This window comes from Periophthalmus magnuspinnatus, chromosome 24 (assembly GCF_009829125.3).
Source record: "Periophthalmus magnuspinnatus isolate fPerMag1 chromosome 24, fPerMag1.2.pri, whole genome shotgun sequence".
In the NCBI taxonomy this organism is placed as follows: Eukaryota; Metazoa; Chordata; class Actinopteri; order Gobiiformes; family Gobiidae; genus Periophthalmus; species Periophthalmus magnuspinnatus.
In genome coordinates, this window is record NC_047149.1 from 16,819,752 (window position 1) to 16,844,676 (window position 24,925).

At 37.1% G+C, this 24,925-nt stretch overlaps 1 protein-coding gene across 2 annotated transcripts in view; it reads right to left on the bottom strand.

Moving 5' to 3' along the window:
* The window catches only part of nkain2 (sodium/potassium transporting ATPase interacting 2), a 131,505-nt gene that overhangs the window by 14,572 nt on the left and 92,008 nt on the right, over nt 1-24,925 (bottom strand). For both annotated transcript variants that reach the window (XM_033991332.2, XM_033991331.1), the window contains 2 exons: nt 20,591-20,791; nt 4,343-4,403 (listed from right to left, as the gene is read on the bottom strand). In XM_033991332.2, the coding sequence (XP_033847223.1) occupies nt 4,343-4,403; nt 20,591-20,791 (262 nt within the window). The remainder of the gene's footprint in view (nt 1-4,342; nt 4,404-20,590; nt 20,792-24,925) is intronic.

The window sequence follows — 24,925 nt, forward strand, 5'->3', positions numbered from 1 at the left end:
AGCTTATATTGCCAATCATTTATTAGCTATTATCTTCTTTCCTTTAGGGTCTCTCACGTTACTGGTTGTTATCGCAAAATATCTGTCTTCTCAACAGTGAATTTCATATTTGTTTTAGCTTTGATAGTCATAATTTGTTTTAGTTTGTTATATTAAAGGGAGCACCACTCATTTATGCATTATACTTTTACACTTGTTAACCCAGTGCTTTTCTGTGGACAGTTAAGACTTGTGGATCAAAACCACTTCTGTGATCCCCTCAACTTTTGATCAAAAATCAAAGAATAAATAGAGACCATGTGTGCTTGTTTCCATTCTAAAATATGCAATGAAGAGGACTTTTGAAAGGTTCATGTTAATTATAGTCATGAATACAACACCATGTTTTGTTCCTTTGATGTTAAAAAACAAAATAACTGTGAAATTTTAATTAGTAGGTTCAGATTTCTCAAAGTGTATCCACTCAAGTTAAATTATATGGTGGTTAAAGGGTGGACTAACTACAAATGCTGCTTAATAAGGTGCTTTACAATGGCACAATCTGCACATCAAAATTGGGACTAAACTGGGAATAAACCTGGACAGCGATGGAACGTAACGAAGTACATGTAATAAAGTACTATACTTAAGTAAAAATTTAAGGTAAGTACATTTTTAAGTGGATGCTTTTTACTTTTACTTCACTACATTTGAGAGCAGGTGTCTACTCTACTACATTTTCAATTCAATAGTTTCTATTAAACAAAATGCAGCAGAAATCTTTATTGAAATCCTTACATTTAAAGCTTTAATAGAACTCAAAATCTGTGTGAAATATTTTTTACTCTTTAAGTACATTTTTAAATGGGTAATTTAATACTTTTACTTGACTAGATTTTTTCATGCAATATTTTTATTTTTGCTTTTTTTTGCTTAGGTATCTGCACTTTCACGCAAGTAACAAAATCGAGTACTTATTCCGCCACTGGACCTAAAGTAGAACAGGATTAAACCAGCACTAGTCCAAGACATAACCAGAACTAGAACGGGAACACACTGAATTTCCTTTAGCTCCGAAATCAAGCCACGTGAACTCCTTGAACGCCCGTGATTAAGACTGTGAATTGTCGTCCAAGAGCAAACTGCAGAATTTCACATTTAACATTAGAATTTCAGTATTATAGTCTCTGTCCCTTTCCCAGAGCGGAGAACTTGTTGGATTGGTAGATCGTTCCCTGGATTCAGAACGCATTTATAAGCTATTAATATTAATGCGTGGGGCAAAGAGCATGCTGATTCCTGTGCTGAATAAGACATGCTTGGATATTGATCTCAGTGATAGTCTAGTCTGCTTTAATGGAATAACTCAAGTCATGGCCCCAGGTGCACATCTCAATCATGGTAATGTTGACAGAGCCGCAGCAATAAGTACAAGGTTATCACATTGATTTGACTCATTTCATTTGAGTGTTGTTTAGATATATGTTTTATTCAATATTTACTGTCATATAGTAGTGGATTTTATAGCGTATTCTATCAATCTCTGAACTTAGCTCTATATTTACAGTGCACTGTCTTTGGAAAACTAACAGCCAAAGAAAAAAGCAAAGTTACATTTATTATAATTTAAAGTAGACCTATTCTGAAAAATAATCTACTTTTAAGAGCTTTTAACCTTTATAACCATTTATATAGTTGTTTCCTCTCACCATGTACTCACCCGAAGTTGTATTTGGAGTGATTTGTGCATACTTCAGCCATCTTTAATCACTTATTTTCAAGACGCCATATTGCTGTTCAATCCCCATTTTCACCACCACCAGCATATGCCCACTGCTCTGTACTTACTTCTCCAATTTTATTTTCTTAATCGGCGATACGTGCAGGATTCCACAGCGCTGCGTAGTCATTTTGGTACAAATGGGAAAAAAAAAAATAATAATCCGCTGCTTGCTAGCGTGATCTGCAGCTATCCATCGGAGCAAATTACAACATAATGATCCAGTTGTCACAGCACAATAGGTCTCTTTGCCTAAATGTTTCCATTCTCTTTACTGAACATTTTAACAGCACTGAAAGGCAAAGAAAGTTTTTGGTCCATTTTTTAACAGCAATAATTTTCCACTCTTACATCTTGGCACTTTAAGTTCCTATTGCTTTGGACAAATATATGTTTTTAGCTCAAAGCATACATTTGATATTTCATGCTAGATAATTTTATTTGGACAGACAGAATACACCACAAGTGAATGCATAAAGACTATGTTCAAATACTTTCTGACACAAGTTTGCAAAATACTTATTAAATTTGTTGACTGACGTACAACCATCTACAACTCTACATGAGAAATTTCAATTTGAACCAGCTGTATCTACCTATGACTCAGCGCGTCCCCTAAAAACATGTCCTCCTCCTTTCTGGGTAATTTCAAAAGATCCAAGTTGGGCTGCTGGAGCTGTCTTCCTGTCAGTCACGGTCCTGCCTCAAAAATGGCTTCATTCACAGTCACTCCGTCAACATCAGAGAGACGCTAAAAGGACACGAGGAGACGAGGAGAGGAAAGCAGGAGAAAACTCAGGAACAGATTTGATTTAGTTCACACTTTTCATTTCACACGCCTCACAACTCAACACAACCGCCCACAACCACTTTACAAACTCTTCTCCAAATTGACTGCTGGCTCAACCTAATGTCAACAGCTATAGTTCAGCCGTAGCCGCTGGGAAGCAGGCATCCATCCAAATTCAAGCTAATTCCGAGGTGTTCTTCTTGATCGTTTTCATTACGGCAAAATTTTAAATAGGAATTAAGAATCTAACAATATTTGGATATGTTTGCAGATTAAGATATTTTCACAATGTATAAATGCTTGTGTGTATCATGCTGAACTAAAAAAAATACCTGATCTTGAAATAGTTTATCCAAAAAAAGTAACTTATTCATTGACAACAAACAGACAACACAGCAAGGCAAAACACATACATGAAAAATTATGACCAGGCTATATTGGCCTAACTTTCTTTGTGGTGACGCTTTGGTTAAGAGGGAATCCCATTCATTTCAATAAAGATTTTGAAAAAAAAGTTCAAATATCATATAAAGTAGGTTGATTTATATAAAACTAGGTCTGTCACAAATACTATATATTGAACTTATCATTCAATATATGAAAGCTGGAACAATATATTTTGGGGGCTCAATATTTATCATGTTTACATTTTCTTTGTAAAAGTGGGAAGATTTTGAGTATTTTAGTTTTAGTACAATTACATTTGAGCTGTAAAAGGTTGAATAAGTGACTTCTATGGCTAAGTATCAACTAATAATAATAATGTGTGTTGCAGCTCATACCTTTTAATGATACTGTCATTACAAGGGATTATCTTACATTATTGTATCCTTAAGTAAATATCTATCTATCTATCTATCTATCTATCTATCTATCTATCTATCTATCTATCTATCTATCTATCTATCTATATCTATATATATATATATATATCTATATATATATATATCTATATATATATATATATCTATATATATCTATATATATCTATATCTATATATATCTATATATATCTATATCTATCTATCTATCTATCTATATCTATATCTATATATATATATATATATATATATATATATATATATATATATATATATATATATATATATATATATATATATATATATATATATATAGCACTTCTATCTATGTTTGTTTTCTGAGAGGCTTTAAAACAGCTCTGTAGTCCATATAGAACTTATTTGCTGTCAAGGTTGGTCGCCTTTTGCAAAATAATACAACCCGAATGGCAATGGCAGTGCCCACGGAAACCTCTGCAATAAAATGAATACCAAGCTGGACTTTTACGAGCTTTTAACCAAGATGCAGATATATACTAGTGTTCCCTCATCACAAGGTCACTTGCTCAAAGTTTTATGTTAATTAATTCATGTATGTTTGCGTAATCCTGTATTGTCCTGCTTTTTAGGCTTGAGTGATCAGAAAACCTCAGGTTTCTTCGATCCCTGCCTAACAGCCTGGTATTTACTTGCAATTCTTTCGAAAATTTTTGTTCCGAGTCATTCAAATATGGTTAAAAATGCAAAATAAAAACTAAAAACAATGCAATAGCAAAAATGAAAGAGTAAATGAAAATCTGCTGCTTGCTGAAAAATGCCACTCTGAATCAGTTCTACGGTTTTTGAACAAGATGTCAGTGGGCCTGTTTCTGTTATAATTTTAAACCACTGACAATGAACAAAATACATACTGATCAGTATAATAATTATCAAATATATCTTCTTTAACAACTACGTGACCGTATGTGTGTATTCAGTGTCATTGGTACTTACAGCTGTCTTCTTCCTCTGAGATGAGCTTGACCACATAGCAGGCGTAGATGAAGCCCACCAACTGAAGAGAGAGAAAGACAAACACATAAATCAACCAATGCCCTGGAACAATACACAGATAGCAACAGCAGTTTGGAGGTAAATGCATCAAGTTGGAGAAAGGGCCCTAACCAGAAGAGAAGGCAGCAGAGGTGATATAAGGCACTGTACCGGACTTTTACAGTCTTCAAAACATGAAATACACAACAAGTTTATTTTACAGTTTGCAGTGGTCCAAAGTTATCCCTCACTTATGCATTCCGAGCATCCTAATTATTCACCACGTTGAGTTTTTAAGGACATTTTACAACTTTCAGAGACCAGAGTGGACTTTTACTGTCACTAGGTGTGTTGCTTAAGTAAATATAGACGATAAAAGCTAATACTGAAACCAAATAATAAAGCGAAATTATCCCTTAAAAGTATTCTTAATCTACAAAATTGTGAAAAAAAAAAAAAAAAAAAAAGAGCTGAGTGCAACACTAATTAATGCTTTTAAATCCAAACTGAGAGGTCTCGAGGCTGACTCCATAACATGCACTTGTTTTTCATAATCAGTTTGTCTTTTCCACTTATCTTGTCTTTTTAATTATGTAACTGTATTTTTTTTATTTGCTGCTGCCGCTTGGCCAGGGCTCCCTTGAAAAAGAGGTTTTTAATCTCAATGGGACCTTCCTGGTTAAATAAAGGTTAAATAAATAAAATAAATTAAAATTAGTTATAGAATGAGTCATAGAAGTTCAACCGTTACAGCTCAAATGTCATCATAATACAGAAAAATAAACCAAATTCTCCTAGTAGTACAAAGAAAAAGTACCCACGGCCCCCAAAGTATTGTTCCATCTAACATTTTTAAGTTAGTACGACACAGACGTTAGCATTCATGTACAGCACACAAAAAAACAAATCTGACATTGTTGGCATCTTCAATGACAAGAGCAAGGTTAGGCTGCATTAACTCCGGTTTAGTACATAACCCTGAGGCTCATAACTCAAATAAAAATATGTCACCTCCATGTCCGCCTTATTGTGCGGTGAGTAAAGCAAGATAGCGATCGCTGAAAATTGAATTTGCAGAAGCGACTATAGCTTTTATATTACAATGTCACGCCACATAGTTCAGATTTGTCTTTAACATCAGTATCACTTTTCACAGGGTTTCACAGTGTGTGGATTGCAACTCAACTTAAGTCATTACAACTGAAAATAACATGTTGCAATATTGTAAGGCAAAAAATTGTAACTGAAAATTCTTCTTTGCCACAACATGTATTAAACACTGCTTTCAAAATCAAGTCAGTTTTCCAAAGATACTAACTCTAAAACTATTGGAAAATGAAACATCTTTTTGGTCTATTTGTTGACAACCACTGACCTAACAGAACGCTTGTATAGCTTTGGGATTTTCTGGATAAAACAATATATTGATATTGTGCAGTGTTTAGACAGTGATGTAGCAGTAAAGGCCAGAAGTGCACCTTTTTCTCTTATCCATGCTCCCATTGGCTGCCCGTTTCCAAGGCGACACATGGGAGCAGGAAGACACTGTCAACATAAGGTCACTGTTTTAGTGACCTTATTATCTGGCAGTAATAGAATGACACAAGATAAATATAAATGTTGAAACAAGAAAGAAAAAGTGTGTGAGGAATGGTTTTAGAGGTGCAATAAGGGATTTATCATTAATCCTCAAACAGAGAAATCCTTTTTACTATTTCTTTGTATTTCTTCAGCTTTAGAGATAAGTTTTCATTCACTTAAGAAACCAAGTTTTGTTTTGCCAACTCTATTGTTTTCTGATAAGTGTATGCACAAGTACAAAATGTAGGCTTATTTCTTTACAGTTATCTTGTTCCACTGGGTTTTCACATTAACCAGCGGGTCACTGAAGGATGGGAACTATACAAGGAATAAATATCTTAACAATTAAGTATATCCTTAAGCTTATGGAATTTTGGAATGAAATTTGGTACAGTATTTGTATTTGTCTATATTGTCCCAACACTAGTAGTCGGATGTCAGATTTAAAACTGTAAATAATTATATTTTGGATCACATTATCAATCAAAATACAGCCAAACATGGTATTAATGGGATTCAGCTTCTTTTTAAGGATGCCATTTTAAGTACTTTTTATCATTCAAAAACATGTTTTTAAAAGGGACAATACTGCACTGGGTTAATATTATTTTCTGATCTAAGTTTGTTAATGTTGTTTACTCATCACAAACATACCCAGAGTTGTGTTGTGTTCTAACACACAAACTCTGAATATTTAACTCTGAGTTTTATTTATTTATTTATTTTTTTTTATTTTTTTTACTGAAAACACTCTGTTCCACTTTGTGATGTCATGTGGTAGTACAGTAAGTGCTCCACTGTGTTTTTAAGCTTCAGTAGAATCATTTGGATGATTTCAGCTCTGGAATTGCCAATCTCTACTGAACTAAAGGTAAAAGAAACTGTTAACTTGAAAACTACAGCTTAATGACATCACAAGGTGGAACAGAGCATTTTAAACTTTGGAGATGTAGACAAACTAATAATGCAGGATTACTCTAACATGTGTAAATGAAACAAAACACAACTACAGGTATGTTTTAGATTATATAACTCTCTAAGATGGCTAAAGGCTCATAAGAGTCAATTTTGGGTAATAAAGGACCTTTAAATTGTTAATTGCTATGGCAACAATACCAAATTCCCATCTCTCTGGAATTCACTGATAGTTGGCTGTGTAGCAACTGTGTCTACAATATGTACAGACACAATTACCACCTGAATGCATGTATACATAAACAGCAATTTACCAAGAGGAAAGTTACATTAACCCGTATTCAACCTATAAGCCACGTGCCACCATAGACTTATAATGAGGACATATACATGCCTCGAACAGCTGCAAACATGAGCCAATGCATTTACCATTCAGTGGATATCTCAAGGTCCTGACCCCATTTAGTCTAAATAATGTGCAGCTCCCTAAGTCCCTTGTTTCCTTTCCTACCCCTCATCCCTTCCCTACTCCCTGTCCTGCTTCCTCATTCCATCCTCTCCACTCTTTGCATCCTTATCTTCAATTCGTCTCCCTTCGCAGCCCTGTCACTAAATGAGTCATAAAAATATAGTGCATTTCTCAGTGGAGCAATGATTTTTTTTATTTCAAGTTGAGCCAAATGCTAGACAATGCAGCTGGTGTTGTAAGGATAAACGGCAATGGGGAAATCAATTTGGATAACGCACTAGGCTTTATGTAGCAATAATAGTCTCAACAAAGTACAGCTAGTACCGGACGTAGTGTCAGTTTAGAGAAACACTTTTAAAATGAAGATTTGTTGCTTGTATGTTGGTGATTTGGAGCATGGTACACCTTCTCCATCAATTTTTGAGATGGCAACAAAATGCATAGTTGTAACAATACTGTTCAAATCATTCAGCTGAGTGTCAGAAGAAATTGGAAATGTCAACTATTGTGACCGAAGACACAGACTTCAGCTAAATTGAATGAAAAAAGATGGTTGGTTGGTGCATGGCATTCATTAGTTGACTTTTTGTTAGTCTTAAAGGGGTTTGTCTTCGTAGAGATGTTAGTGCTTTGGCTGGAATGTCCTCAATATGTCATTAAATTTATCTATTCAGTTACTGGCGTTTTTTAATTGCAGGAAATAGCAAAAACATGTCTGACATCTGACTGTGAGTGGGGGCGTCTTTAAGTATGGTCACATTTTTATATGGCGTTTTTTTCCACCTTCAAGGCACTCAAAGCGCTTTACATCAAGGAACCACAGACATTCATACGGCAGTGTACGTAGACACTAGGGGCAAAGCGGGTTAAGTGTCTTGCCCAAGGACACAATGACAGCATTCATCCGTGGGAGCTGGAATCGCATCGCCAACCTGTGGGTCAGTCGCCTGTATCCGTAACTCTCCCTGACAACTTCACCTGCCTGTCCCCATGGAGATAGATACATATAATGACCTACTGAGAGACATTCAAGGGAAAGCAATAGCATCTTCAACAAGACAAGCAGGTGGCCGACTCTCTGCCGGAAAAAAGTTACATTCAAAAAGTATATCGTCAGAGCCTCCAGACTGGAAAATCATCTTGAGAGCCAAAACATCCAATGACAACATAAACAACTTGACCATTACATACAAAAAGCATTGCTCTGATATATCTAAACTACAAACAACAGCCAGAACAGATTCGGGATTTGTTTGTTGTGGTGCTACCAGAGAGAGTTTCCTTTGACTTTCACTAAAGGCAGCAGCAGGCACAGCTCTTTGTCTTGTGAGGGCTCATTGCCTCAGAAAACGACTGAGGATGAGTTTTGTACCAACACAGACACGGTGCACAGGGCCTCTCTCCAGATCAGCCTTGCATCAGAGCGGACCGCATATCAATATCCTGTTCACGTTCAGATCAGACGTCAGAGTATGTAAACATAATATCCTGTTTACAATACTCGGATTATATCTGCTAATAGGAGCAAACCACAGTATGCACAACCTTCTGTTTACGTTTAGATGTTTCATTCATTTAGCTTGTAAAATGAATGCTACTACTACAAGTTAAATGACCACAACTAAATGGAAACTTAACAGACACACAGGCCTTTTGGGTTATATTTTTAATCCTCTTTCTGCAGTTTAAGTTAAGCCACCCTCCTTGACCCATCTTCACCACAGCAGCAGGGCCATCAGTCACCCCAGCCTCTCCGTTTCCTCTCCACTACCAGTCTAGATCTCTATAGAGAGAAAATAAATATATTATTTCCAAGACAACAAAATCACTCAATTTAGATATATATACGGTCTTAAAGGTCTAAGCTATTTTAAATTTGCATGGAAAACAAGTCATCATTTATCTGAGCTGTTTGTGTATACACCAACAGATGGCAGATGTGCAACCAGGAAGTAAAATGATAAACTTCACCAAAATATTCAAGCTGGAGAAAAAACTTAATGAAAAATATACATTTTTAGTGAAGTATGTAGTCTAACCCATATGCACTTTAAGACTTTAGGTGTTTTTGTAAAATGTTCGTACACAGGATAAATTGAACATAATAAACACTGTCATTGAGAACTACTTCCAGAACTTGCACTTTTGTTAGTCCAAATTCAAGTTTCTGCCATTCCAACCAGAGAAGTAGAACATGGGGATTTATTACAACATATGTTAAACCTTCGATGGCACCAAAATGAGACGTGAATGTGAATTATGTCCAATTAATGTAACGTTCTGAATCTTAGTCTGCAGCACGGCGAAATGTAATAGTGTGTAAAATGTCAAAGGTCATTGAGGAATTAACTTGCACAAATGAGCTGCAGGCACTTGGAACTATTTTTAATGACCCCATGAATAATTGAAGATGACATCGCTGAGGAGACAGTTGCAGAGTTTGTGCACTCTAGAGAAATAATGACCAAGTTCCTATCTGCTCCTCTGTTCTTTGTGCGGCCGCCGTTTGCCTGAATCGAATTACCCTGATCCAATGGCGGTGTGGGGAGGAGAGACAAGGCTTCTCTTTTCATTTTGGCAGAGGATTAGAGTTACCTAGTTACTGGCGGAGAAGGCAGGACGCTGTATTTGATGAGCGGGAATGGAAATGGTTGGACGCGAGTGAGATGGAGGTCGGAGCAGCGCCATCCTGTGATCGTCCTGACAACCAATAACTGGTACAACACGGACATTTCACCTGGCTGACACGGAGCGCAATGAGACAAGGAGGGATTTGGATGGGGTTTTGTGCATCGTGGTGAGAGAAGGTTTGGAACAGCTCAATATCTGGAAGTAAAAGTATCTACAATGCAAGTTACAGACTAATTACTTCAGGTAACTTTCAACTACATTAAAACTGCCAATATTTCAGTAAAAGTAAAAAAGGTGGTTTGCTGCTATTGTTACTGACACTATATGAACTACTACAACAACAAATTATTTCTACTACAACTACACAGAGTGGGGGATATGAAAATAATTACTATGTAAATTGCTGTCTTAACTAACAATTTACATTTTTATCATGGTTACTGTGTTCAGTAGCTTTGTATTGGCTTAATTCAAGCTTGCTGCTGTCACTCACTCAGAGTACTTTGGCTCTGATTTGTGGGTTTTAGCTCAGTTTCAAGGTGACATCTTCAGGACTTTTGCCCATTCAAAAGGCAGAGAAGACAGAAGAAGATTCTATTTTTGATTGTCAATTGTTATGGTAACAAGATTTTCGAAAGAATGAGGAGTATAGGTAATGGACTGTATTAAGGCCATGGTTAAGGTTCAAACATCTCAGTAATCACATCAACTGTGAATGAACAGTGAATGAACCACAAAATTTCAGAAATATCACTTTCTACCCTTGTTTGGAAGATTACTGCAAGTTTCCCTTCTTACTTTTAAGCAGTTTTTCAAATAGATCTTATTAGAGACTATGTACTCAATATATTCAGTATTCTCTATATTTTATGATGCACATCACTCAACAAGCTGGTAATTTGCATACTTGTAAGTGGTTAATTTGGTGTTAATTAGTATTTACTTGGCCTTATCAGCGTCTGGTATTCTGCATAACCTTATTACTCTGCTAATAAGGCACAACACAAGATATTAATATCTAAAATAAAAAGTGGCTCTAACTTTGTATATCTTCAAACCAACTTTTGCAGTATTATTCATTTTTTGGTTTATCTCCCACCTGTACTTCAGACGACGTGTCACTTTCCTGCTCCACATGGCTGCACAGAACAATCCCAAATGCCTGAAAACAATCATTTCCACAATATTCTGCAGGTGCCTGTTGCCATGGTAAACACAGTGACTGTTAGTTCTGCATTGGTGAGTCCGGTGACATTATCCAACGCTATGAACATTGATATGGGGCAAAACTAAAATGCATTCTGTTTGCTGCCCGTGTTCTGCCTTTGCACATTAGTTCTGGCCGTTATTTCGCTCTAGTGCACGGACAGAACGTTCCCATCAAATGTTTGCTATGATAATGACACAAAAGTGCTCCACCAAGCAACCTGCTGCAGGAATTTGGCTCGGAGGCAAAATGCACTCTCCCAACTCAAGTTTAAAAGTGACTTTTAAAGCAGGGTTACAGCTCCCATGTCCAGTGTTTTAGCATGAGCTGTTTAAATCAAAGAGTGATTAAAGTATCAGTGTAATTCAGTCAGATGAGGTCAGTGCCCACTATAATTAAGTACAGGATGAAATGTAATAATTGAGGGACTATGACAAAGGCAAAGATCATTTTTAGGGGCCTCCAAAGTAAGACACACAATATGAGGGTTAGGAATTTATGTAGTTTTGCATGTTGTCTGAACATAGAGGAATTGTTAAGGTATGAGCAAATACTTTAAAAAATATTCACAGTCACTGTAATGAAAACTGGACGAAACCAAGACTAGTACAATCAAACTCAGCCTAGACGCAGCCATAGGCTTTACAAACTGAGTTGATGAGAAATAATGACTTATTTTGTTTATATTGTACTGTTCTGAAGTATTTTGCAAATTTTGCAAACAGTTGTCGTATAACCACAAGGTTGCCAGTTCAAATCCTCCACCCTCCGCCATTCTGTGAGACTCATAATTTGTAACTAGATACTCATTTGAAAAAGTAGCAATATAAATAAATAAATAAAATATTATATATATATATATATATACACACAGATAAAGGGCTGTTTTAGAATGATCTTGAGCTTTCTCAGAACTAGTATAAGACCACAGGGCAACATAAATAAAATGAAAGCATAATTTCACTCATTTTTGCGTGACCTAGACAAATGCATTAAACACATTCCTCAAACATAAAAGGCTAATAACACAAAACTTAAAATGCATAAACTGGCTCATTAATTTCAGCCATTCAAAAACAATGAACACTCCTCTACCCAGAAACACCTGAACCACTGCGGCATTTCAGAAATAGCTCGGGGAGAAATTAGCGGAATGTCAAACAGCTGGAGTTCAATAAGGAAAACCGGTTTGTTCTGCATGGCTTCGGCCCATCTCTCCGGGCGGGACACAGGGGAGAAGACCTTTACTTAGAGCAAGGACAGACGCCCACGCAACTGCTTTTATAGGTCACACTCCTACCAACCAGCGAAGCTTGCCCTCTGCCAGGGAGCAAGGAGAGGCCAAACGAAAGAGAGAGGGGGCAGGAGGGAGACAGAGAAATAAAGAGAGAGAGAGAGAGAGAGAGAGAGAAGAAGGGAGAGAGAGGGAGAGGAGAGCTAACAGAAAGAGAGAGAACGAGAGAGAGGGAGTAGAGAGAGCTGACACTGAGACCATTATTTCCCTAAAGGTTTTGCAATGATAGCTCTATGTCCACACCGTTAAGAGCACTTTGAGTATGGAGAGGTTACTGAATACATGTAATTATGGCTATGCAGATGAGTTCGTGATGGTATCCTAAACAAACAGTTCTAAATTGCTATGCAAATCAAAAGAGATTAATATATTTAGCCAGAGCTTGAATCAATAATCTCGATAATACTACATCAAATATGAGCACTAATTCATTTTAGAATCTTTGTATGTCCGAGCCTTATGTCACCTCAGCCTTTTCTATATCAAATGTAAACTTGGTTGCTGTATTAGAGTTCTTCTTGTTACTCATATATAACCCCTATAACCCACCATAATTGCTCAATTTAACTACTGTGGTGTGGAGCATCATCTTGTTTCTATGGAGATGTTGTTGCTTTGCCTGGAATGATTCACACGGCATTTAATTTATTCAATTATAGATGTTTTATTGCTTAAAAATACATTCTTACTGTGACCAGGGTCACATCTTTTTAGACTGAAGCTTGGTCTATGGAGTGTTACCTTATGGTGTATTATTTCCAGGCATAGAAATAATGTACTTTTCAAGTAAAAGTTGTACATTCTAAAATGTTTTCAATTGATTAGAAAAACAAGCCACAAAAAGTACAAGATTATTGTAATTCATACTCAGTGCATTGATCAAAATGTAAGTTAATTCTACACTATTGTGTTAAATGTTTCTTTTGAGGGGACCCAAATATATTACATATACATAGATAATGATGTCAGAAATATTTAGATGTTCTTCTCTGTTTACTCAGTAGTCTACATTACACAACTCCTTGATTTGAGTTTGACAGCTGCTTGGTACTAACTGTGACATGAAGACAAGCATGGTTAAAGCTCATTTCCCCTTGTGATAAAAGGCTGGTTCAGCCATACTTTGTGAGGAGTGTTCTGACTAAAAACAACAGTTAAGTAATGCCATTGATTAATTCCTTCCTCCATTCTGCTTATGCTAATCACTTGTATTATTTTCCAGACGGCACCGCAGGCTATCACCAGCAGGACTCTGTATCTCCCAAGTTATATCGGGACCTTTTGAAGATGAGATTTGTTGCATGGCAGGACTATTAGGGGGCAGGGTAGAGGAGAGCGTATATGATTGGAGGAGCTTGTATTTCGCACAGTCTGGCAGCAGGGGAAGATGCTAGCCCACACAGAAACCTCTCTCTCTCTCTCTTTCTCGGCTCCCAAGAGAAACCGTCTGTTCTGCGGCTGCTCAGATCTTTATAATGTGCCCAAGCAACGTGTCACGGAGACGTTTGTGCTGGCTTTTTATCACAATTTCATGCACTTTTCTTCTCACTTCGTCTTCCTGTCTCCTGCCTCCGTTTTTATGTTATAATAAATCAATCATCTACTTAGTTTACCCCAATCATATTTCATTTCCGCCTATGGTAGCCCAGAAGGGACATATTGTTGTTTATATACAGACCCAGCTGAGTCCATGAAAAGAATAGGTTATTATTCACTAGGCAAGGCTGAACACAAAAGGAAACTTGTTGTTTTTCTCTTTCAGAATCAATTTACAGAATTTCAATCAATCACATTTTTCAATATTTTAGTCTCTCAATCCATAGCAATTAAGCAATTTGTATCAATGGTTATACTAAACAGGGCGCATCTGTAAGTAAGTGGAAGAGTGAGCGGCTAGCACTTTCACCTCACAGCAAGAAGGTCCTGAGCTGGGTAGGGCCTTATGTGTGGGTGGGTTTCCTCCGGGTGCTCCAGTTATACCTATCAACCGATAAACATGGTCATAGGCTAATCCTCCAGCTATGTACTGACAAAGCCTAGCTCAAGATCAGGGGAAGGTCCCTAGATGCTGCAATTTAGTCTCCCTATTGCCAAAACCACAAGCTTTGATCTTTGGTCTACAACCATATCCAATGTCCCCAATTTCCATTTGGAGTGATTGATAAGCAGATTAACCAATCAGAGAAATGCACAAACATGGTGGCTTATAAGTAAAAAAGGAAGAAAAAACTAAATATCACAGAGGCACAACAGCACAAAATTCTGCCAAATCAATAAACAAAGCACTAAACTCTCAAATATTTGAGGTAAAAAAAAGTTATACATTTTATTCTGAATGATATGGTAATATTTGGGTGGGGATGTATTCCACAGCAACACATTAGATCAAATTAGCAGGACAGTAGTTTGTCACACTTACACAATGTATAGATGGACATTGCTAGCCCTCTAGCTGCTGCAAGTAGGAAGTGAGCAGGGAGCAAAGTGCTTCTTTTGAGGTCTAGTGCCAATTGACTTCTATTGAAAAATCTTCGTCCCTCTCTCTGTAACTGCTGCTGTCAGGCTTGTCATTCTGGCTTTAAAATGTTTCTTTTAACCTGCTCTACATGATCCTGGTGTTTTATTTTACTATTTTTTCCATAAATCAAGGTATGAACATTAATAACAGGTTTGATTGACATCTTTCATGGCTCATTGCTAGGTACGAATGGGCAAGTACCTTCAGCTTCACAGATTTCTAAATATGGGACTTAGCTGCAGATTAGCCACTATAACTGCTAGGCTCAATTGGCTTCTTTTGATTGCCACCAAACGCTATGATGTCACACTCCCTCAGTCCACTTCTACATTTAGACTATGTAACTTTCTTATTCCAGACTCTTCTGCATTCAAATAGAGCGTAGGAGGGTCTGGCTGGTCAGGAAAGTCTCCCACTGCTCCTGACAGATTGTCCCAGCCACAGTGAAGGATGGGTCAAATGCAGAGGACTAATTTCCCTACAGGGACAATAAAGTATATTTTAACCTTAAGCATATTTCATGAAGGTCTTACTGGACACCTCTTTTTACATTCATCATGGTACATACATTACCTTCTGTATAATGCACTCTCCTATAGGTATGAACACTCACCCATCTCCCTATTGGATTACTGATTCACACATTGACTGTGACCTGACCTTGTGTTCTTGGCTACACATATAAATAGTGCTTTCATTACTGTCTTTTCAGAAAGAAAAAAACATAGCACTTGTGTTGAGTTTTTATTCTATTCTACATTGCTATAAACAGGCCTTTAACCCTTTGAAAACACTTGGAAAATTCAAATGACAAACCTGCCGCAATCCTGTGAAAATATTACAAGATGTACCTTGACCCCTACAACACACCTCCAACAAACCAGACATTGACTGAGCTATTTTGACAAGTCCATCTCATATTCACTGGAGAAAAACAACTCTTGGCAGCTGACATGTAAGGCGGCTTATATATATATACCGCCAATCTAAAATGGGAGTATATTTTGACGAATCTGTTACTGTAGCATCTAACTAGGTAAACCGCAAGAATACAAGCACGACCTCGACCACATAGCCTACTTAGTCACCCGGTCTGCTGGTTGAATGGATGTTATTATTAAGGACCCTGACAGCGTTTCCACCAATTATAGAAGAGCAGCCAGCAGCTAGCAGCCCGAGCGCGCCGGCCCGGGCCATAGTCACATTGTGGAGTGTGTGCTCATGAAGCGTGACACTGTTTCCACACACCAATTACAGTCAGACAGTGCTACAGCTGCGCACTGGCTTGGCACTCAGCCACACTATAAGTACCAGTATCGATTGACGGAGAGACACCCGAAAACAGTGAGGACATAGAGAAAGTGAGAGAGAAAGAGAGGGAGAGGGATGCGGAATACAAAACCCAAAACCCAAAAGTTACAGTTAGCATGGTTAATATTTCTTCCCAGTGGTGTTTCACAGTTTTAAGCAGCAGGCAGCAGGAGCGATACTAACTGCATGTTTTGAGAACTAAAGTTAGGTTGTCTGCAAAACACTTAAATTGGAGGAAGGAAACAGTAGCTCAAAATTCGGAATCTTTTGTTTTTGGTAAAAATAAAGTAATTAAATGTTTACCAGTCAGTAAATAGTTATAGCATATTATCTTGGTGAGGTATTATTACTTTCTTCAATCAGTTAATTATTTTTTTCCCTGTTTACACATGTTTTAGTTCATAGGTGTTAAAACAGGCTAAATAATACAAGTTATAAGTCTGATTTTGCATTGGTATAGAATGCACTTAATAAACTTAAATCCATATAAATTACACTTGCCAAGCTACAAAAGGAAATCAACTCTAATTACTTTGTCAAAATGGCACTCAGCCACACTTTAAGGACCAGTATCGACTGATGGAGAGACACCTGAAAACAGTGAGGACAGAGAGAGAGAGGGAGAAGACAGGGAGAGAGGGAGATACAGAATACAAAACCCCAAAAGTTAACAGTTAGTTCCATGAATATTTCACACAATTTTAAGCAGCAGGAGTCACACTAAATGCATGTTTTGGGAACTAAAGTTAGGTTGCCTGAAAAACACTTAGACTGGGAAAGTAAACAGTAGCCAAACATTTGGAATATTTTGGTTTTCGCAAATCTAAACTAGTTAAAGTTATACCATCAGTAGTTAGTTATGGCATGTTATCTTTGTTAAGGTACTTTTAATACTGTAAATCATTGAATATTGTTTTCCTGTCTACATATTTCCATGGATCATAGGAGTTAAATAATATGAGTCAGGCATTATAAGTCTGACTTTGAATTGGTATGGGACATATGTAGTAAACTGTCCATATAAATTACACTTTACAAAAGAGATTGCTCTAACTTGCCAAATTACTACAGGAAATCAACTCAGATACTTTGTCAAAAAGGCAGTCAAGTAAATAAAATTGTGAGCTGTCAGTTTGTGCGTTAACAGTACTCAATATGCAGCTCTACATGTCCATCCATTCTGTTTATAAATTGAAAAAGCGAATATGAGTATCAACAACCCACATATATCTCTGGGACGTGCTACAGAAATATACAACATATATTTACTTCAATAGTGCACTAGACATATTACAAGTAGCAACACATTTTTCTACTTCTCTTGCATGTCCAGCTCTGTGGGTTTAAGCTGTACAAATGAATAGAAAATGCTGTTGCTTACTTGATAGTACTGCTGGCGTAAGGGTTTGTAGTGGAGTCTAAATTCAAAAGTGTTTGTGTTTAGAAGCAAACAACCATGAGATGAAAGTGACAGACCTCCCTCATTCGGGCTGTGTATATCCTCCTCTCCTGTCTCTTCTGATCCAGCTAATTATCACAGTTTGACAGTGTCGAGAGGAGGAAGCACGGAGGGCTCAGGTCACAAGACAAGGCAAGAGGGAAAAGCGTTTCAGCAGCAATGAAAGGAGACAGGAGAAGCCAGAAGCAGAGTTTTAAAGCAGGCTTTTACAGACAATTCACCTAATGAGGATGTATAGCTTTAAGTAGCTAGAAAGAACTTGGAGGGCTTATGTCTCCTCTATGAGCCAAAAGGTTTACTCTCTATTTTCTGTGCTGTGAAGGAAGGAAAAAACTGAACTAAACATGCAATTTTAACTATGTAGAAGGGAAACGAGTTTTGGCATAAATACCATAATACATTGATATAACTGGTCATGAGGGTTAACAACAACTGCTTACCAGCTTAATTAGTTAGCAAAGAAATAAATCAAATTAGTAGAGCTACTCAATCATGGCAAAAATCATAATCATTTAGCTTATATTTTAAATAACGATTACTTAAAACAATTACTTCTATCAAAATTTACCATAGAAAAAGTACTGACATTAGAAATTAGTAATGTTTGTTACTTTTAAGTTTTGAAAGCATATAAAGTTTAGAAGTTTTAAAGGGTAGAAAAAGCCCACACATCATTGCAGATTTAGTTTAATTGATTGTATTTTTGATTGCAGCATATCTGTAATTGATTTGGATGATTTAAATCACTTTTTTAAATGAAATTACCTGCACAGCCCTGGTAATTAGCAACATAAGGTTAGTGAAAAATAGGAACATTATATGAAAAGATAGGTCAACATGTGGTGCAGTCACTCCTGTGCCCTATACAGCTGCCAAAGTGAACGCCTTCGTGTATACTCTTACAATCAATTGGAAACAGAGTAAAAATGAATTCTCTCACATTGTCTGTGTATAGCTGGTGGGTTGGACAATACTTCCAGTTGAGTCTTCTTGCTAAAGTAAAGCTCTATCTTCCACAGGCAGATTTTTGAAAAAGCAATCCACGCATTTGTAACGTTCTGTCTGGATTATTGTAGTTCTTTGTATGTGGGCTCCCTGCAGCGTTTACAGAATGTCCAGAATGCTGCAGCTTGTCTGCTGACATGTGATGTGCATCCTGCACTGTCTCCTATTTCATATCAGGTACAATTCAAAATGTTATTGATAGTATTTAAATGTCTGCAGTCTATTGGTCCTCTTTATTTGAGGGAGTTACTGCAGCCCTATACTCTATTCAGAGCCCTGAGGTCAGCTGACCAGCTCCTGTTGGCTGTGCCCAAAGCCAGGCTCAAGACCAGAGGTGACAGAGCCTTTTCTGTGGCAGTGCCCAGACTATGGAACAGCCTCCCTTTGCCTGTCAAATCCTCTCAGTCTTTAGCGCAGTTGAAGACTAGACTGAAAACCCACCTCTTCTCCATGGTATACTAGTTAAACAGGATATCTTAGTGTTTTATTGTTCCTGTCCTATGTATCTTGAATTGAATTGAATGTGTGCATACAATGGAAAATGAAAAATTGAAAAACTGAATGTAACAAATGCGAACAATATATTTGAACAGAAAATATGACATTCCAGTCCATAATTGAGAGAGAAGATGAAGGAGGAGGAGAGGACCAGAATATTTGCTTCCCCCAAAGTGAAAGGAACAGATGGGCCTACAGACAATCAAGATCATAAACCCAGTCACAGCTGTCCTCACTGCTAATATTGACTCCAAAAGATATTTTTAGATGAATAACAACTTTCCTCCCAACAAAAGACAAAGTGTGTTTATCACCATAACACAGCAGGGAGGTTGTCTTATATTTACAATCTGTATGCTGTATAAACACTTTTACAACTACACAGACGCAGCAGCCATTATTCAAAATGTCACTATAAAAGTTTTAAAAGTTGTGGAATGGATGCACAAAAACTACACTCAGTTATGAGAATGAAAGTATCATAGTTCTGTTTCTTTGGGTATTTTCTAGAAAGCTGAGAAATTCTTACAAGTTGTGGTAACACTTGGTACTTGTGGTAATAACTACACTGAACATGGGCTTAATTAATAACGGCCAAATAGTTTAAATGATTCAGGCTTAGTAAGTACTTAATGAATACTTCTAACCCATTAGTAAAGTACTAAGCCTGAAACTGTTCATTATGAAATAAGTCTTTGTAGCTTTATTAAGGCAAGGTTATATGAGGTTTTGTATCAAAGAAAAATCTGCTACGTATGAGCAATGTGAGCAGTGTTGGGGCAATGTATATTCATGTTTTTTGGTCATTTTTGTATCAGGATTTTTAGGGTGTCCTTTCACAGTCACCATCAGGGTTCTACAAAAAAGGCATTCCCTGTGATCAATTGCAATCTGCCATTTTTTCGACAGGTTCCACATAAATAATCACCTGATTAATGCTTTCAAATTTCCCTTAATGTAAGAAAGATGGCATAGTAATAATACAGAAAGTTCTGGTGGACGGTTTGCTGCCAGCTTTTGCCTGGAATGTTGCACAACATAGCACTGAACGTATCTATAGCCATGGAGAAAAGCATAATGCCACCAGGCCAAGTTACAGCTCAGATCTTTGGAGAGGCAAGCACGTTAACAGTCAAAACTTCTGTCAAGACTTATGTTTTCAAGGCAACAAAAAAGCGAGATGGTTTAATACAATACTGTTGAACATTGCAAGCACAACATCAACATCTCCATTCAGTCAAACAGGTTGTGGACCCTCCACCCAAAAAGTTACATTGTGCTCCTTCAATTAATGTATACTAGTAAAAACTAATCTACTTACAGCCAGTAGTATCTGCAGTGAGGAATGGGCCACCTCTATGAACTGGAAGTCCAGCAGACATCCCGATATAGAGATGTAGCGGTGGTCCTCAGGTGCCCAGGAGGGAGGAGGGGTGATGGGTGTCACCTTGCATCCCGGCCCGTTCTCCATCCACCAGGAACGGTGCATGGACAGGTTAAATGTCAGCACCAAGTCGGAGTCCTGTGGAGACATGCCAAAGGACGATATTAGCCTCTGAATTAAACTTGTGAACAAAAGGTTGGACAAGAATGAGAGCCAGGCCAACAGTCCAAGCAGCTTTCACCACGTTTTAATTAAATGTGAACCACATGTCATAACTGAGCCTGGGCGTTGGACAGGGGTGAGGGAAGAGGGAAGGAGGGGATGAGGGGAAAATGGGAGGGGGTGAGTGCTAGAGCTAAAAATACTTCACACATTTATAATTTTAATGATTCTGGATAAGTCTGATTAGATTTTAATCATAGCATGGAAGGGTTTGAAGATTGAAGATGTGGGAAAGGAGAAGCTGCAAGGATCATGATTTGTAGGGCTGAATATTGTATATTTTATGTCCACTGTATCAGCAAAGGCTCTGGAATTCTATGGAAACAAGGAATTGTGCAAATTGTATGTCCTCTTTTTGGCAGCACTCAGCCTGGATACATGGAATAGATTGCATTGGGGAATCCAACATAAAACCTGAATATGTATATATATATATATATATATATATATATATATATATATATATATATATATATATATATATATATACTTTTTAAATGTTTTTGTCAATGCTGTTTTAGCCTTGTTTTGGCTACAGTAAGTAATTTTGCTGTAGTTGCTGTAGTTGTACTTGTATTTATCAAAATTATCACCAATTGCAAGTATAGCAAGCTGAGGATTTTTTTTGAGTAATGAGTATTTGATGGTTCTATTTCTGGCTGACCTGTTTAATTTGTTTAATGTTTTCTATTTGAAGATGTTTATATTGGTATTACATCCCTGAGAAATTGTAGCGAAAGTAAGTATAGCAAAATCAAACACAAAAATATTTATGCAGTTGAGTTTCTTCGTGCAGTATGGTAGGCGTGTGCAGCCCTGACCACTGCAGGTGTAATGCAGCTGAAGTCCTGTTCTGTCCCCCCATCCCCTTCAACACTCCCCCAACCTCACCCCACCCACCCTCTCACTGTGATATTCGCCTTGGTGTAAATAATGCACATATTAACGGCTCCACTTAGCAAGGACGCACATAGATCATCTGAGAGACAGCTGGGCTAATGACACACAGCCAAACTACACTGGCTCCAAAGCACACACACACTTTCAAACTTACTGGGCTGGAAATGCTGCGAGCCAAAGGAAAAATACACTCGAAACTACTGTGGTAAAAGACAGACTGACTTTGTTGATGCTGGTATTTGTGAAACATGAAATCATTATATAATTATTACCCATAAGAATATTTCTGTCTGTATATTTCTATATGCTGTTGAGTTTGGCGGCCCTAAGCAAAATCATACAAGCGGAATTGGGTACAATAATGTCGTGTCTATGGTAACTTCCTGAATAAGAAGACTAAGTTTCTGTGTCTATGGGCAAGACACTTTTATCAGTGTGAGTGAGTGGTTGAGGTTGGTGCACTGGGGATGGAACAATAAACATTCATATTGTTTATCGTTTTATATAATCGTGATAATCATTAACAAAGAGAATCATCATAATATCACCAGAATGTCCAGAAAAAAACTACTTCTCCCTGATCTCTTATAACAAAGTACAATACTATAACTGTTTAAATATGGAACTTATTCATAATATTAATATTATAATTCTTCATATCCAGAACACTTATCAGCAACTTTAGTAATTATCGTGGTATTATCGTTAATCACAATTATTTTGGCCATGATCATTGTGATATCAAATTTCAATATCGTCCCATCACTAGCAGCTACAAAATAAACCTGAATTTGGACTGAAATAGGTCCAAGCAAGGCCTAAAGCAGGTCTAACTGAAGATGAGGACGATCACTGGAAAAGCAAACCAGGACTAAACCAGTACTGGGACCAAACTAGGACTAAAGCAGGTCTAACCCGAGTATATGGTAGAACTAAACCAGGTCTGGCTGTAACTTTAACTAAAAATGAAAAAAAGTCATACAATAAGGGAATTCTTAAATCATCAGGCTGTATATGGATAAAATGCATCAAATATATATGTTATTAGTTCACAGAGTGCATCAGTCACATGTGAGTCGTCATATATCGTTTTATAGGGAGAGTTCAAACTGTAGGAGGAAACTGGGCCATTGGTGTGGTGCGGATTACTGAACTATCACAGACAGTGAACACCCAGCTGTGAGCAAAAATACTGTATAAAATGATTTACAAAAAGAGTGTTGTACCAATAAAACCTGTGGGTCTGCTCAGAAAATTGAAAAGTTACATTTCCTTATATTTTATTTCAGGAAAGAGTAGACACATCAAACCCAACCCGTTTTCAAAAGCACCAGACACTAAATAAAAGTGAAAGTGTTAGCCAACTGCCAACACAAGTTTTAGCTCCATATTTTTCTTTTGCTTGGACTAGGAATTATGTGTTAAAACACCAAAGCAACACAGTGACAAAAAATGAGACTATTGTGGCAGCAATAAACCTCAAGTCTCCTGCCAGGTGAAATTGACGTTTTTGTCAATAGAGTCTGGTGGCTTTGAAGAGCGCTTCAGGGCTCCAATTCCCAGTTGAAGAAGACTGTTTGATGGCAAAGTAAAGCTGTGAAAATATTCTCAGTATAGCTTTTCTCAAATTGATGTTTTTGAGAAATTGTTTTGCTCCCAGCACTATTCACCTCGACATATAGCGCCTGTATATGAGCTCCTGTGTGAATGGTTCTGATGAGATTCTGTACTTACTTTCTGGTATATATGGCATGTCAGTGGCTTTCAGCATTACAAGTGCTCTTATAAGTAAAAGTATTGATCGTCTGACTTCACTAACAGGGTAACGTACATACAAGGATTGTCAAAAAATCTATACACAGATATTCATTGATGCTAAAACTAGTATCAGTACTGAAAAACCAACAGAAAACAGAACAACTTTAGGCCTTTCCTGTGTGCTTTTATGAGGGTATTTGAACATATGGTAATATTAAAGAAACTACTGTTATTTTGTGTTGAAGATTGCATTCAATTGTATAAAAATTGTGTTTAGTTCTCATTGTGGCATCAAAATTTAAGTATTGTGCCATTTTCTTGGTATCTGAATCTACATACTTAGAAAGGAATAGAATTTCAAAACCATTTAAATGCATATTCCACCCATACCAGGGGTCTGCAACCACTCTCTTTAAAGCCTCCAATGCGCCTCTTTGCACTTTGATTGAGAAAAAAAAAAAAAGTTTAGGAAAAGATTTTTTGGGTATCTCTTTTTTTAGTGAGTTTGTATTTAACAGTGTTTGTGGCATACCAAAGAGTATTCAAATTATTTGTATTTATTTATGTATTTTTACTATTCATCTGAGCATGCACACAATTGGAAAAAATAATACTTTATAATGTATTAATAGCAGCAAACAGTTGACATGCTTCTTTTAAATTAATTTGTAATGACTTTGTCTCGTTAATTGTAAAAAAAAACATGGGTCTTTCTGCTTTCATTTGGTTTGAAATGGGCCGATGAGGCTCTTTTGCTGTTAAAGGTTGCAGACCTCTGACCCATACTTTCAATGCTGCATCATTCCTCCTAAACTGCAAATTTTTCCTCACAGACACTATTGTGTAAATTCTTCATATCGCTGTTCATTTTACCCACACAGCTCCTCCTTAACCGCTCCTGCCCTCTCTCTGTTTTGGTGTAATGAGTAAATGTCTAATTAGCAGCGAGCTCTGATTAATACCATCTTCCTTTGGCCCTTTTTAATGTGTTAAATCTCTCCATATTTCCGCCTGTCTGTCAGCGCCCTGCCCCAAAAGAAGACACATTTTATTCTCAAACCTTTTCTTCCTCCCCATCTTATTTTAAGCAACCATTATTTCACTATAGTGTCTCTATCTTTCTAATGGGCACTTAAAGACGCACACATAAATACAAAAGTAATTCTTATTGGAAAACCCATTTCCTTGACTTTATTAAAAAGGTACTTAGCATAAAGGTCAAGCTGATAGTGTGAACTGCCACTTGTGGATCATTGGAACTAAATAGGTTTCGACTTCATTAAATCTATAAAAGAAAGTGGTAGTGGTGGAAGCTGGCAACACAGGGAATATTTAGAGTATTCACTTGATCTTACACTATTCCTGCCACACTCCAGGGTGGGAAGCACAGTA